Here is a 14,315-nt window from a genome sequence, read left to right on the forward strand (position 1 = left end):
ACTCCAATAAATACCCTATAACATCCCAGCCAATCACCTAACATCAACCTTCCAGCCAGAATTTTTGTCTTCAGTTCAGTTCAGTCCAGTCGCTCAGTTGTGTCCGACTCTTTGCAACCCCATGAATCACAGCATGCCAGGCCTCCCTGTCCATCACCAACTCCCAGAGTTCACTCAAACTCATGTCCATCGAGTCAGCGATGCAACCCAGCCACCTCATTCTCTGTCGTCCCCTTCTCCTCCCTCCCCCAATTCCTCCCAGTATCAGTCTTTTCCAGTGAGTCAACTTGTCGCATGAGGTGGCTGAAGTATTGGAATTTTGTCTTAAGGCTATATAAATTGGTTATTAACCCATGAACACCATCAACTCTCCTTTGTCTGTCAGGAGGTCGCCCTGCTTCACTCATAGTGCCCACTTTTACCTCTCTGTTCTTAATAAACTCACTCCCTTCTGAAATGCTATGTATGGAAATTTTCTTCCAACTGTGTTCCAACTGCCTGAACACTCTCCTAATATAACTGATTCAGGAAAGGATCATCGACAGATGCTACAACCTTTGGGTGTTAAGGACAATGGGGAACAGAATGTTCATACAATTTCAAAGTATCACCCCCATAGATTATTTACTAATTACAAAAGGAAAAATGTGCCGTTGCAATGGAGAGATGTTGGGCACCACTTTCTTGAAGTGCTCAAATTTAGCATTATCGACATTGGAACAACCTGACATTGTGCCTTCTGATGGCCAGTAAGATATTTAACCAGAATCACTTTGAAGAAAAGACTACATGAATTCATAGTATAGAATATTTTCAAGACAATTTCCTTGGATTCTTTCAAATAGGTAGTGTCATGCAATACAAAGAAAAATGCTGGTGGACTCTGAATTCATAGGCTAAAGAAAGATAAATGCAATGCATGAACCTTGAGTTGATCTCGGATTGAAATGTAAAATACTCCAATTAAGACAACCGAGGAAATTTAAATGTGTGTATGTTAAATGATATTGACTTAATGTTAAGTTTTAAAGATGAGTTGCCTCACTGGAAAAGACTCTGATGCTGGGAAGGATTGGGGGTGGGAGGAGAAGGGGACGACAGAGAATGAGATGGCTGGATGGCATCACCGACTCTATGGACATGAGTTTGAGTGAACTCCCGGAGTTGGTGATGGACAGGGAGGCCTGGCGTGCTGTGCTTCATGGGGTCGCAAAGAGTCGGACACGGCTGAGCGACTGAACTGAACTGAATAGTATTATGGTTATGTAGAAAAGTGTTAGTCACTCAGTCAAGTCCAACTCTTTGCAAGCCCTTGGATTGGGACCCACCAGAGGCTTCCCTGGTGGCTCAGCTGGTAAAGAATCCGCCTGCAGTGCGGGAGACCTGGGTTCCATCCCTGGGTTGGGAAGATCCCCTGGAGAAGGGAAAGGCTACCCACTCCAGTATTCTGGCCTGGAGAATTCCACGGATTGTATAGTCCATAGGGTCAGAGTCGGGCATGACTGAGTGACTTTCACAATTCACAGGCTTCTCCACCTATGGGATTTTCCAGGCAAGAATCCTGGAGTGGGTTACCGTTCCTTTCTCCAGGGAAACCTTCCTGATCCAGGGATCAAAACCGGGTCTCCCGCATTACAGGCATACTCTTTACCGTCTGAGCCACTGCTGCTGCTGCTAAGTCACTTCAGTCGTGTCCAACTCTATGTGACCCCATAGACGGCAGCTCACCAGGCTCCCCCGTCCCTGGGATTCTCCAGGCAAGAACACTGGAGTGGGTTGCTATTTCCTTCTCCACTAGGTAAGACTATTTTCAGGGGTGAAGAATCACAGTATCTGTAACCCACATTCAAATGGTTCAGGAGAAGAAAAACTAGCAAAATGTTAAAATCGTGAATCTAGGTGAAGGGTCGGCTGTTCATTTTACTCATCTCTTACTTTCATATTTTCCAAAAAAGGAGGGAAGGAAATTATTTTTATAAGGGAATGTCAATTCAAAACAACTAACTTGCACGAGTACCTTCGGCACAGTGCGATACACGGCCAGTTTCTCTTTGGGACGGTGCAAAAAAGGCGCCGACAGCGCAGACGGGAAGAACGTGAACGTGCGTGCTTAGTCGTGTCCGACTCTGCAAACTATGGGCTGCAGCCCACCAGGCTCATTCCAGGCAAGAATACTGGAGCGGGTTACCATTTCCTCCTCCAGGGAATCCTCCCAACCCGGGAATCGAACCCACGTTTCTTGTATCTCTGCACTGCAGTCAGAACATTCTTTACCACTTGAGCCATCCCAGAAGCCCACAGAACCGAAAAAACGGTTCTAACTCCCATTTCCGTGTCTTGTGGAGTGGTAATGAGGGGTCATGTGACCCACGAATCACCTTCTGATTAGAGGAAGATCCTTCGCTCTTCCCCAAGGTACTGAGACAGCGCCTGCGCAGATTAGCAGAGGCGGGAGGGACCAAACATTCTCTTCGACCAACGGTTTTTCACAGATCCAGCCTCCTGATCGCGTATTGTCCAATCAAAAGCCCCTAGTAACGTAGTGTCACCAATTCTCCGTTTCTCGTAGGACGGTCGGTCTTTCCGGTTCTTTATTCTGCTTCCGGTGGGAGGTGGTCGTAATCCAGGAACTCAGTGAATTACTTCTGGGCGAATGTTTTTTATTTCCGGGCTATAGGACAAGGCCGTGCCTTGTAGCCGCTGTAGGCCCTGAGACAGCGCTGACGCCGCCGCCGCCGCCGCCGCCGCCATCATGTCGGACACGGATAGCGATGAAGATTCCGCTGGAGGCGGCCCATTTTCTTTAACTGGTTTCCTTTTCGGCAACATCAATGGAGCCGGGCAGCTGGAGGGAGAAAGCGTCTTGGACGATGTGAGGGGATGGGCGTGGTCATAGAGCTAGAGGGTGTATCGGCTGAGGAAAAGGTGGCGTGAGGAGAGTTTAGAGTGCTTGGGAAACTAGAAGAGAGGACGATGTGGCCCTCCCTTAATGAGAGGGCGCACTTAACGTACGCGAAGAGAGAAGCGGTTGCCTTGCTAGTAGGTTGTGTAGTAACAATCTACTAGCAAGAGAGCGAGGGGGCTCAGTTCTGGGCGAGGGTGGGACAAGAGGTGAAAGGTAGGCCAAGTGGCGCTGATATGGGTGGCTTTGGAGGAAAAATAGCATAAGCTATTGAGATTACTTTCAGATCGTTGCTATGAGAACCTTCTAGGAGATTCTTGAAACTGTCTGCATTTGTGAAATCACTGACTAGAGGTAGCTCTAGAGCGAGAGGACAGACCGGCACCAAATCCTGTGGTTCAGGCCCCAGTTCTTAGAACAGCCAATGTTCAGACCATCCATTGCAGGCCCCTTCTGGTCCCAGTGCACACTTGCTTACATAGTTTTTCCACCATTCACTGACATTCATGAAATTGTTTCCTGTGCCCAGTCGACTCTTAAACCTATCTTCATTTAATTTCATTTTCTCAAGGAGAAAATACTGACCAATATTCCTCCTTCGCTGCAACACACAGTAAAGATAATAATAAAGTTCTTGATTTGTTTTCTCTAGTTGGAATTATCTGTTTTCTTAGACTTTATTCACAGATCTGCTACTTAATTTATTTAGTCTTGGCGGTGGTTCCTTGAATAATTTTTCCTTACATTTCTTTAAAGGATAGTGATGAAATTGAATATGATATGTTATATCTGATCAATGTGGACGTGGAAGATATACTTCACAGTTCTCAAATGTGATGCTTCTTTTAGTATGCTGTCGAGTCATTTATATGGGTTTATAACTTTGTTGTGGATCTTGAAATAAACCTTGTGGTGTGGGAAACTTAGGTTTAGTTATTGTCTTTGACTCTGGTGCTGTCCCTTTTTCAGGAGTGTAAGAAGCACTTGGCAGGCTTGGGGGCTTTGGGGCTGGGCAGCCTGATAACTGAACTCACAGCAAATGAAGAATTGACTGGTACTGATGCTGCCCTGGTAAATGATGAAGGTGAAGTCTGGGTCATGGGGAGTATGGTGGGGGAGGAAGCTAGCCACTTACTGTACATGTACTTTCAGTGGGAATTATCTAAGGGAGTGAGAGTTACTGGCACTTTGTTTAGATCTACCCCCCCACACACACTTTTATTTATAGGATGGGTCAGGAGTACAGAAGATGCTGTAGACTATTCAGACATCAACGAGGTAGCAGAAGATGAAAGCCGAAGATACCAGCAGACAATGGGGAGCTTGCAGCCTCTTTGCCATGCAGGTGATTCTTCAGTGCCGTCAATAAGAGCATTCTAGTACTTTTTCTTCTTTTTGTTAAAAAAGGATTTATTTATTTATTATTTTTGTCTGTGCTGGATCTTCGTTGCTGCATACCAGCTTTCTTTGGTTGTGGTAAACAGTGGCTACTCTTAATTGTTGTGTGCCGGCTTCTCATTGTGGTGGCTTCTCCTGTTGCAGAGCACAGGCTCTAGTCACAGGCTTCAGTAGTTGTGGTGCATGGGCTCAATAATTGTGGCTCACGGGCTCTAGAGCGAGGGCTCGGTAGTTGTGGCACACAGGCTTAGTTGCTCTGAGGCATATGGAATCTTCCCAGACCAGGGATTCAAGGCGAGTCCCCTGCATTGGCAGATGGATTCTTAACCACTGGACTACCAGGGAAGCCCCTAGTACATTTTCTTGCTGTGTAGTTCAGTTTGTTTCTATCCAAGCTTTCTGTCATTGTTCCTGCTCTTTATGTCTTTGCTTCTCTCCCTTTGTCAGCTCAGTTGCAAGTAGCTGCTATCCTTTTTTGTGTTCTGGGGCAGCATTATTATACTTAGGCTTTTATTCCTCATACTGGTTAGTCCCAAATTCTTGGTGAATGCCCAAGAAGAATGATAATGCTCTTCTCCTTATCATCTGGTATTTGAGTTCCTGTGGGGTTCATAGTACCCCACATAGCTATTTGAACTCAGTCTTTGCCCTCAGGGAATTGGTAGTTCAAGAAGGATTAAGTTTCCAGTTCATATATAAATGAGCACGTGTATTTATTGGTTCAGCTTCTGTTGATTGATCACTCACTACCTGTATGCTGACACAGTGCACTTAATGCTTGCTCACAACATTGGTTTTCCTTCCTAGTATGAGGTGCTACATTATAGAATCAGAATGTTAGAGCTCTAAGGGGTTTTAGTGATTATTTATTCTTAACCTCATCATAGATAGACTTGAACTTCAGAGAACTTTAATAAAATGTGGAACTTTATTATAATTAGCTAGTGGCAGGCCTTGACTAATTAAACATTTCAGTTTATTAGATATTGAGCACCCATTATATGCTATAAACTGTAATAGTATCGTACAAAGATGATATCCATTTTCTGGTTTTTGAGGAGCTTGGTTCTGGTCACAGTTCATTCTTTCCACTGCCCTATACCATCTTGAGACTTTTGTATGAAGTTGTTCATTGTTTATTCATTAGCCATTTCTTTGAATTAGATTTCAGCTTGCAGAGAAATGAAGGTAAAACCTTGGTAAATAGCTGAACTTAAGTTTCTTCAGAGTCAGTTAATGGATTTGGGTGCTTCTTTTTTTTTTAATATATTTATTTTTATTTACTTATTTGACTGCCAGATCTTAGTTGCAGCACTTGGGATCTTCAGTCTTTGCTGAAGCATGCAAGATTTTTAGTTGATATTTAGCTGCAGCATGTAGGATCTAGTTCCCTAACCAGGAATCGAACCTGAGTCCCCTAAATTGGGAGCGCAGAGTCTTCGCCACTGGACCACCAGGGAAGTCCTGGGTGCTTCTTATATAAAGAGATTAACTGCACTGTATACACAAGAAGTAACTTAGAAAAACAGAAAACACAAGCTTTACCTTAGGGATATTATTATCATTTGGGAAAGGCAAAATAAATGAATGCTAAACATAATTATTCATAATAAGAAGACTTAAACCAGTTGGCAGCTCATATTTCTGTATAGAATGCTTTATTTAGTTCTGAAAGGCTGCCAGACTAGCTAAGTCAGAGCATAGCTATTAGTTTTAGATCCTGACAGACTGAGGGCAAGGTGGTAGCAGCTCTGATTTTCAGGGAATGTTATAATTTTCAGATTTGGATTTGTTGTCGTGGCTAGGGATAGTAAGGAAGATGCTAGATAAGGGGTTCTTAATTGGGTTGTATGAGTTGACTTCCTGGAAAAGGAGGATGCTATATTTGATAGTGTTGATACTCTGGAAGCTCATTTCCAAGTTATCTTGTCTTCTGAGGGTACCTTCATCTATGCCCTTAGCTTCCTCCTTCCCTGGCATTGGCCCCTTCACACGGCCTGATTTACAAGGGTGTTTCTTTGGAATAATTAGAAGTAGGTATAAGTCATTCTAGAGGCTTCATGGAGGTGAATTTTGAAAGATAAGGTTTGACAGAGAGGAGCAACAGGACATTTTGGTTTGGTAACATGGCTTCGTTTGGAGATAGAAATAAGTAGTGTGAAGGTAATTGGCCAGCAGATTTTCTTCCTTTCTTTTTTTTTTTTGGTATTTATTTTATTTATTTATTTTTAGCTGTATCAGGTCTTAGTTGTGGTGCATAGGCTTAATTGCTCTGTGGCATGTGGGATCTTAGTTCCCTGACCAGGGCTTGAACCCGCTTCACTGGATGGATTCTATGGTGCATGGACTTATTTCTGGATTTTCTGTCCTGATCCATTGATCTATATTTTTATTTTTGTGTCAGTACCATACTATATTGATGACTGTAGCTCTGTAGTATAGTCTGAAGTCAGGGAGTCTGATTTCTCCAACTCCCTTTTTCTTTTTCAAGATTCCTTTAGCTATTCAGGGTCTTTAATGTCTCCATACAAATTATGAGATTTTTTTTGTTGTTCTAATTCTGTGGAAAATGTCATTGGTTATTGGATAGGGATTGCATTGAATCTCTAGATTGCCTTGGGTAGTATAGTCATTGACAGTATTGATTCTGGAAGGCAGATTTCTTTTTTTAAAAATTATTTATTTCAGTTGGAGGCTAATTACCTTACAATATTGTAGTGCTTTTTGCCATACATTGACATGAATCAGCCATGGGTGTACGTGTGTACATCCTGAGCCCCCCTCCCACCTTCCTCCCCATCCCATCCCTCAGGTTCATCCCAGTGCACCAGCCCTGAGCACCCTGTCTCATGCATCGAACCTGGACTGGCAGTCTTATTCACATATGTAATATATACATTTCAGTGCTATTCTCTCAAATCATCCCACCCTCACCTTCTCCCACAGAGTCCAAAAGACTGTTCTTTACATCTGTGTCTCTTGCTGTCTCGCATACAGGATCATCATTACCATCTTTCTAAATTCCATATATATGCATTAATATACTGTATTGGTGTTTTTCTTTCTGACTTACTTCACTGTTTTCATCCACCTCATTAGAACTGATTCAAATACATTTTTAATGGCTGAGTAATATTCCATTGTGTATATGTACCACAGCTTTCTTATCCATTCATCTACCAATGTACATCTAGGTTGCTTCCATATCCTGGTTATTGTAAACAGTGCTGCAATGAACATTGAGATACACGTGTCTCTTTCAATTCTGGTTTCCTCAATGTGTATGCCTAGGAGTGCGATTGCTGGGTTGGTTGTATGGCAGTTCCATTTCCAGTTTTTTAAGGAATCTCTACCCTGTTCTCCATAGTGGCTGTACTAGTTTGCATTCCCACCAACAGTGTAAGAGGGTTCCCTTTTCTCCACACCCTCTCCAGCATTTATTGTTTGTAGACTTTTGGATAGCACCCATTCTGACTGGCGTGAAATGGTACCTCATTGTGGTTTTGATTTGCATTTCTTTGATAATGAGTGATGTTGAGCATCTTTTCATGTGTTTGTCAGCCATCTGTATGTCTTCGTTGGAGAAATGTCTGTTTAGTTCTTTGGCCCATTTTTTGATTGGGTCATTTATTTTTCTTGAATTGAGGTGCAGGAGCTGCTTGTATATTTTGGAGATTACTTCTTTGTCAGCTGCTTCGTTTGCTATTATTTTCTCCCATTCTGAAGGCTGTCTTTTCACCTTGCTTATAGTTTCCTTCGTTGTGCAAAAGCTTTTAAGTTTAATTAGATCCTGTTTATTTTTGCTTTTATTTCCATTACTTTGGGAGGTGGATGATAGAGGATCCTGCTGTGATTTATGTTGGAGAGTGTGTTTTCCTCTAGGAGTTGTATAGTTTTTGTTCTTAAGTTTGGATCTTTAATCCGTTTTGAGTTCATTTTTGTGTATGGTGTTAGAAAGTGTTCTGGTTTCATTCTTTTACAAGTGGTTGACAGTTTTCCTAGCACCACTTGTTAAAGAGATTGTCTTTTCTCCATTGTATATTCTTGCCTCCTTTGTCAAAGATAAGGTGTTCACAGGTGCGTGGATTTATCTCTGGGCTTTATTTTGTTCCATTGATCTGTATTTCTGTCTTTGTGCCAGTGTCATACTGTCTTGATGACTGTAGGTTTGTAGTATAGTTTGAAGTCAGGCAGATTGATTGCTCCAGTTCCATTCTTCTTAAGATTGCTTTGGCAATTTGAGGTTTTTTGTATTTCCATACAAATTTAGAAATTATTTGTTCTAGTTCTCTGAAAAATACCATTGGTAGCTTGATAGGGATTGCATTGAATCTATAGATTGCTTTGGGTATTATACTCATTTTCACTATATTGATTCATCTGATCTAGGAAGGCAGATTTCTTAACCACTGTACCACCAGAAGTCACCCCATAGAGCAGTTTGACAGCACCTTTATGTACACATTACTTGGAGTTTCGTGCTGTAAAGAATTGTAATCTGATATAGATTGTTGAATAAGAGGCAGGGTGGTATAATGAAAAGAAGATGGACTTTGGAGTCAGAATGTCATAGGTTCAAATCCCAACTCCATATTTAGTTTGACCCTGGGAAAGTTGCTTAGTTCCTGAGGCTTGTATTTCTCATTTGTAATAATCCCTCAATTTTCTTGTCTGCTTATGTGTGTTAATATTTACCTCATTAATAAGACTTTGGTGGGAATTTAAGTTCATTATCACATGGTATGAAATCATCTACATAGAACAGTGTTATGGTAGGAGCTCCTTATATGTTGCTTGTCTTCCCTTCCTAAATGAAAACGAAAAGGGATACTTGTTGCTTTGGGATTTTGATTAGGAAAAGGGTAGAGGGGGCTTCCCTGGTGGTTCAGCGACGAAGAATCCACCTGCCAGTGCAGGGAATATGGGTTTGATCCCTAGTCAGGGAACTAAGATCCCACATGCCTTGGGGCAAGTAAGCCCACATGCCACAGCTATTGAAGCCCTCTTTCTCTGGAGCCTGCATGCCTAGAGCCTGCTTCAGGATGAGAGAAGCCACCTCAGTGATAAGCCCATGTGCTACAACTAGTGAACGCCCTCACAAAGCATCAAAGACTCAGTGCAGCCGAAAATAATAAAGGAAAAGGATAAAGAGGCCAACCAACTGAGAGACTGTTTTTGTGAGCTAGATGTAAAGTTACCAAAAGTTACCAAGGTCTGGAGTAGGGTGACAGTTGTGGAAAATGATAGGCAGGGTCAGACTTCAGAGTTGCTGATAAAACATCAGTAGGACTCGGTAAGTGAGCAAGTGTGTTGGAAAGACACTTTGTTGTTAAACCAGGCTTAAGTTCTGACTTTGTTGCTTAAAATTATATGACCCTAAGGAAGTCACTTAACTTCTGTAGCTCAGAATAATTTCTGCTTTGTAGCATTACTGGGAGGATTATAGATAAAATAACTAAAAATACCTGGCACATAATACCTGGACCTCAATGAATAGAAGTTCCCTAATGATTGCTATTAATGATTTATTGGAAAAGATGTGTTGGGTATAAGAGATTGATGAAGGAGACAGGAGGCTAAAATTGTAAGCTGGGAAAATGAGGATGGAGGTGGTATTGATAGTAACAAAAGGGAATCAAAAAGAGTTGAAGGATATTTCAGTGTGAAAGTGAAGTATAATTGCTGAATAGCTGAATGGAAAAGCTCTTTAGGCAGCAGAACATGCAGTACAATTGTAGAGGGGCTAAGTCAGGGCAAGACATACAGGTTTGGATTTAGATAAAGGCGATTCTTGAGAAAGGGAATGAAGAATTTTATAGAGGAATAAAAGAAGAGTGTTCAGGATGAAGTATTGAGTGATGCCAGTGGTTGAAGGTTAGTAGAAGGAATAATAGGCTACAGAAGTCAGAAAAGACTTGGGAGGTGAGAAGAAAGTCCAGTTTTAAATTGACAAAGATTAATAAACAGTTCTTGGGGGCTCCCTAAATTCCTGTATGAGATATACATAGTGTTACAGCATTTGGCGATATGGTGTCATTTCTTTCTGAAGGCAGAAGCTGTACCTCTTGTGTGCTCTCAAGGAATCTGTATAGTTCTTCATATGATGCTTTAAAATATTGAGTGACAAGGGAGCTCAAGGTTGTTGTGTGAAATTCTGGATATTGAAATCACTTTCTTGGTTTTATTAGATTATGATGAGGATGACTATGATGCTGATTGTGAAGACATTGATTGCAAGTTGATGCCGCCTCCACCTCCACCTCCAGGACCAGTGAAAAAGGATAAGGAACAGGATGCCATTGCTGGTGGTAAGTAGAGACTTATATACTTTTATCTAAGGAGCAAGTTCTATTTCTGGTCCAGATTTTTGGCGTGCTCATAGGGGGCTATTCAGATTAAGCCACTAGGAAATGATACAGCTTCTATAGGAGATTCATACAATTTTCAAATTTCAGTGTTAAGGGTAAAATTTAAAACATTTGACAACAGTATTTTAACATGGGCTCAAGAAAAAGTAGTTTAGGTTGATGTGGTTCTCAAATCTGACTGCCCATCATAGTCACCTCAGGTCTTCAAAAAATTGCAGGTTTCTGGCTCTCATCCCTGGAGAATCTGATCCAGAAGATCTGGGGTAGAGCCCAGGGATTTCATAGAATTTCCTCAAGTAATTTCTGATGCAACTGATCTGTACTAGTATTTGGAAACTACCTGTCTAGATGATTCTCTTTAAAAAATGATTAAATGAGAAGGTACCTAGAATGGGTATAAATCATTTACAGCCAACTGTCAGAGATTTCAAAGGCAGAGACTTACCTCACCTATTCCTATGTCTGCAACTGTGGTAAGTAATCCTGTTCTAGGCTAAGAGGTTGGGGAAGAGCAGTGTCTTTGATCTCTAGTGTTTTGAGGCTTATGTCAACCTAAATGTCTCCTAGTAGAGTTTTAAGCCCTTTCCTTTTTAGTCTGCAGGCTAAATAACATTTGATAACTTTGTGTCTTAGATCTTGTTTTATGCTAAATAATTTCATGGTTACCCTGTGGGCTTAAATGTTTCCAGTTTATGGGTCCCTGAGTCAAACATGATAAGGCCTGATTGGTTTAAAGTTTTATGTAATTTTTCTATTGGTCACATTTCTTTAACCTAATATAGAAAGTAGTAAATGTAGTAATAGTGTTTGTTTTCTCTCATCACAACCCCAGGGTACCAGGTACAAGGTGAGTTGTGGATGGTGGGAGATAATGAGTTGGAATGAGTTTTCCGGGTTGCATACCTAGTAATCTGGGTGCTTAGAACTGTATCCCCTGCCACTGAGCCATGCTTAAGCCTAGAGTGGGTGTTGGCTGAATTTGAGGAAATATGCTCACGGTTACATGCCAAAGGGGTTTCTCTTCCTTGTTGCAGTGTCTGAAGATGGAGAAGGCATCATCTTGCCCTCCATCATTGCCCCTTCCTCTTTGGCCTCAGAGAAAGTGGACTTCAGTAGTTCCTCTGACTCAGAATCTGAGATGGGACCTCAGGAAGCAACACAGACAGAATCTGAGGATGGAAAGCTGACCCTACCATTGGCTGGGATTATGCAGCACGATGCCACCAAGCTGTTGCCGAGTGTCACAGAACTTTTCCCAGAATTTCGTCCTGGGAAGGTACTTTCAGTGGAGAATGCCCACATTCCAAACTACTGCCCTCTTGTAAATACTGAGTTTTGTTGTTGAGATATTGAATATAGAATGAGCAGAAAGTAAAGGTTTCCTTATTCAGTGATATTGTATTGGGTCTTTTCTTAAGTTTTATGCCTTGATCATATTAATACATGTGATTTATATAGTTCTCATTAGGAACTGTCCTTTTCATCTTAAAAGAACTAGTCCAAATTATTAAGGAATACTTTACTTTCTTGGTTGGTGTTGTAAATCTGAGTTCTGCATTTCTTGATCCCTCCCTCACAGTTGAGTAGACTTCTCAAAGGAGTTCTAGCTCAGAGCTACTGTCTTCCTATCTGACATTGGGTCTCTTACAGAGAAACATGTTTTGTGTTCTAGGTGTTGCGCTTCCTACGTCTTTTTGGACCAGGAAAGAATGTCCCATCTGTTTGGCGCAGTGCTCGGAGAAAGAGGAAGAAGAAACACCGTGAACTGATACAGGAAGAGCAGATCCAGGAGACGGAGTGCTCAGTAGAATCAGAAGTCAACCAGAAATCTTTGTGGAACTATGACTATGCCCCACCACCACCTCCAGAGCAGTGTCTCTCTGATGATGAAGTAGGCAAAATAGAGATCTGGAATTAAGACCCAGGAGGGCAACAAATGAGTTCTTCCTAGCTTATGTCTAAATTGAAAGTAACACCTTAGTGTCCTTAAGTAATCTCGATTTCAGTCCCAGTAGCTATCCCTTCCCTGTTGTAATAGAGAGGTATTATGGGCAGGCAGATGGTGATATACTGGTGAATAGGAAAGTTGAATGGTAGGCAGAGTGTGCCATGATACACCTCCATTGTTTGCATTTTAACCCTAGTCCTGTTCAAGAATCATCCTTATGGCTTCTCTAAGTTCCCCCTCCTGCCCATTAACTCCCTATAGCCTTAGGGCATCTGGGATCAGGGTGTCTACCTCCCCTTCTATTTTGTTCTGTTACAGATCACAATGATGGCACCTGTGGAATCCAAGTTTTCCCAGTCAACTGGAGATACAGATAAAGTGACAGACACCAAACCAAGAGTGGCTGAGTGGCGTTATGGGCCTGCTCGACTGTGGTATGATATGCTGGGTGTCCCTGAAGATGGCAGTGGGTTTGACTATGGCTTCAAACTAAGAAAGATGGAACAGGAACCTGTGATGAAATGTAGAATGATGGACGTAAGCAATACGGTATGTAAGAAAAGAATCACTGTGCCCAGACACTGAGTAGGGTTTCTTTGGTGGGAGATTGAGGTGTCTAAACCTTTTGTTTGATGTGGTATATCGCCCTGGCAATTTGGCCCTATTGCAGGGATTCTTGTTTGTGAAATGAGTGTTGTGCCAGACTAGGAGTGGGAGGAGGCAGGTAATCCTTCATTATCAGGTGTGTCTGTCAAGTCAGGACCACATTTGATGTATCTGATGTATCTGCTGTAGAATTTGAAGTGGGAACTCTGACCAGTGACCATTCAGGGATTTGTTGTTCTTCCCCTACTTTTGTAGGAATACAGAATACCTGAGGAAAGCAGTGGCACCGATCTTCTGGCTGATGAAAACTTCCTGATGGTGACACAGCTGCATTGGGAGGATGATATCATCTGGGATGGGGAGGATGTCAAACACAAGGGGACAAAACCACAGCGTGCTAGCCTGGCAGGCTGGCTTCCTTCCAGCATGACTAGGAATGCCATGGCTTACAATGTTCAACAAGGTTTGCATCTGTGCCCACTGTGGCCAGCACATTGTCCTTCACCTCAGTCATCCTAAGTAATCTTAGCTGTGATCTTTGCTGCTGAGGGACAGTGAAATGTTTTGGATCTGAGCCCTGATTCTAGTCTGTAATATTTTTTACACTATTAATGAGCTAAGATGGACTCTGATTTCTCATTAGAAAAATGTGAAAAGTACTTTGAAGTTAAAAATATTTCTGAGATATAATAATGCTTTTATCTTTATAGTCTACCTTTGTTTCCAAAGGCGCCTTTATCATTCTAGTATTTGCTTTTTCCCTCCTTAAGTACACATGCACACACACAAAAAGGTGTGCTATGCTTAATGTAGAAAACTTTGAAAATACAGTGCAATGTCAAAAATAACTGGTAATTCTAGAGACTATCAGCTCTACCTTTTTGGTGTATTATGCTTTCAGTGTTCTATCTTGTATGTGTATGTAGCTGAGCTTATTCCTAGAGGTACAGTTTTACGTGTTGTGCTGTTTACTTAATATTATTTTATGTCATTTAAAATTCTTCATAAAAATGTTTAATGACATGGGAAACTCATTTTAAATGGAAAAAAAAGCCCAGATATGAAGTGGCATATTTGATATCTTGTTTGCATA

The 14,315-nt window shown here is 41.7% G+C and overlaps 1 protein-coding gene across 7 annotated transcripts in view; it reads left to right on the top strand.

Annotated features, from left to right (window-relative positions):
• Positions 1 to 2,679: 2,679 nt before the first annotated feature.
• The window catches only part of TAF1 (TATA-box binding protein associated factor 1), a 98,397-nt gene continuing 86,761 nt past the window's right edge, over positions 2,680 to 14,315 (top strand). For 5 of the 7 annotated variants that reach the window (XM_055437770.2, XM_055437768.2, XM_055437774.2 and 2 more), the window contains exons 1-8: positions 2,680 to 2,872; positions 3,872 to 3,986; positions 4,131 to 4,247; positions 10,489 to 10,608; positions 11,703 to 11,944; positions 12,341 to 12,559; positions 12,935 to 13,165; positions 13,478 to 13,685. In XM_055437770.2, coding sequence (XP_055293745.1) covers positions 2,753 to 2,872; positions 3,872 to 3,986; positions 4,131 to 4,247; positions 10,489 to 10,608; positions 11,703 to 11,944; positions 12,341 to 12,559; positions 12,935 to 13,165; positions 13,478 to 13,685 — 1,372 coding nt within the window. In that variant the 5' untranslated portion in view covers positions 2,680 to 2,752. The remainder of the gene's footprint in view (positions 2,873 to 3,871; positions 3,987 to 4,130; positions 4,248 to 10,488; positions 10,609 to 11,702; positions 11,945 to 12,340; positions 12,560 to 12,934; positions 13,166 to 13,477; positions 13,686 to 14,315) is intronic. The other 2 variants (XM_055437771.2, XM_055437775.2) reach the window with 2 other exon arrangements.

This window comes from Moschus berezovskii, chromosome X (assembly GCF_049115385.1).
Source record: "Moschus berezovskii isolate FMDL1 chromosome X, NW_MosBer_1.0, whole genome shotgun sequence".
In the NCBI taxonomy this organism is placed as follows: Eukaryota; Metazoa; Chordata; class Mammalia; order Artiodactyla; family Moschidae; genus Moschus; species Moschus berezovskii.